This window comes from Arachis ipaensis, chromosome B06 (genome assembly GCF_000816755.2).
Source record: "Arachis ipaensis cultivar K30076 chromosome B06, Araip1.1, whole genome shotgun sequence".
NCBI lineage: Eukaryota > Viridiplantae > Streptophyta > Magnoliopsida > Fabales > Fabaceae > Arachis > Arachis ipaensis.
Genome location: NC_029790.2, coordinates 130,326,854 through 130,328,444, shown reverse-complemented (window position 1 = coordinate 130,328,444; position 1,591 = coordinate 130,326,854). Strand labels below are relative to the sequence as shown.

Sequence of the window (1,591 nt, the reverse complement as noted above, 5' to 3'; positions counted from 1 at the left end):
AAAAATCAGTTCTATTTTAAATTATCATCAAGTTATATAATAATGTATATTTTTTGTAACCCGCGAATAGGATCGGATACTCGCGAGTTAAGAGCGGATAGGATTAGGGTTGGGATATTCTCAACCCGCAAATAGAGTAGGGTTAAATTTATATAAAAATCTCAATCCGCGGGTAGAGTTAGGGTTGGATTCAAACTTTACCCTGCCCTACCCACTTTCAGTTTGCCACCCCTAATCAATGTAGTGTCGTGAATGAACTTTTCTATAAAGAGAGAAGGATCTGTATTTCAAATGACTTGCCATTCCACAGAGCAAGTATTTCCTTAAAAAGTAAAATACAAGTCCTTTTTAGATTTTTTTTTTCTCATGTATATTTTGGTTCCAATCTTTTGTCATAAAAAGAGAATTTTATTCTATTATAGAAAAATTAAATGCGTGCTCTTAATAATTGCTTGTTAATTAATTCTACTTTCATAAAGAGGTATTGCAACGAGTCATCTTTTCTTTCATATGATCACTCTTTTCCTAAATATGTTATTTCAACAAGTTTAATTTCTTATATCTATGTTAGTTCATTTCTTTTATTTTCTTAAATCTCAAGTATGTAGTAGTGTTAGTTGTATTGATATTATAATAACTACTACTAAATATGTATGACAAAAAAGTCATATTAAAAAAAAATAAAGATAAACAGTTTTTTTTTATTAATATTAACTAATTAATATTTTAGGCTAATTTTTATTTTAAAATTTAAAATTGATCAAGTATTAACTAAAAATATTAAATTTTGTTAGTCATCTTGCTAGAAAAAATATGATATTGTTACTGAAATTGTGTGTTTTTTTGTTACATGCATGCATCAGGTTTCAGGTTTTGAAAGCATCGCAGTTGTTGAATATGGGAACGAAGAAGAAGAGAAATAATAATGTGGTAGCTGGCATGGATCAAGATGAACTAATAATGGATCCAAAGCTCTTAGCTGATGACGATAGTTGCTTTTGTGACTTCAATGGAGTTGAAATTCACCACAAGATACAACATCCTTCTGCTGATGAATATGAATTATTATCTCATCCTACTATGATTCTGTTGCATGGTTTTGGAGCCTCAGTATTGTCATGGGAACAAGTGATGAAACCTTTGGCTGAGGTTAGCGGTTCAAAAGTTATTGCTTTTGATAGGCCAGCCTTTGGCTTAACATCAAGACCAATTTCTACTTCTACTTCTTCTTCAGTAAAAGCTCTAAATAATTATAATCCATACTCAATGGCATTCTCAGTTCTTGCAACCTTGTCCTTCCTTGATTTAGTAAACACTGCTGGCAACGCTATTTTAGTAGGGTATGTTATGTCATGAATTGTATTTTCTCTTTTTGTCTGTTTTAGTTGTTAAGTAAATATTTGAAAAAGTCTAGGTCAACACTTTTATTAAAATTTAAGTAGCACTTAATACAAAATTTACTCCTTTAGCACTTCTCGTAAATATTAACAGAGATAGTTTACTCACAAAAAGATATCTCAATTTAATATAATAGGTATTTACATTTTAATTTTTATTTTTATGTATAGACATTTTTATATGAATAGCACAA

General features: G+C 29.5%; 1 protein-coding gene across 1 annotated transcript in view; it reads left to right on the top strand.

Annotated features, from left to right (window-relative positions):
- LOC107648500 overlaps positions 417-1,591 on the top strand; it is a 5,415-nt gene continuing 4,240 nt past the window's right edge. Inside the window, exons 1-2 of the mRNA XM_016352342.2 lie at positions 417-481; positions 864-1,340. Of these exons, the coding sequence (XP_016207828.1) occupies positions 432-481; positions 864-1,340 (527 nt within the window). The 5' untranslated portion in view covers positions 417-431. The remainder of the gene's footprint in view (positions 482-863; positions 1,341-1,591) is intronic.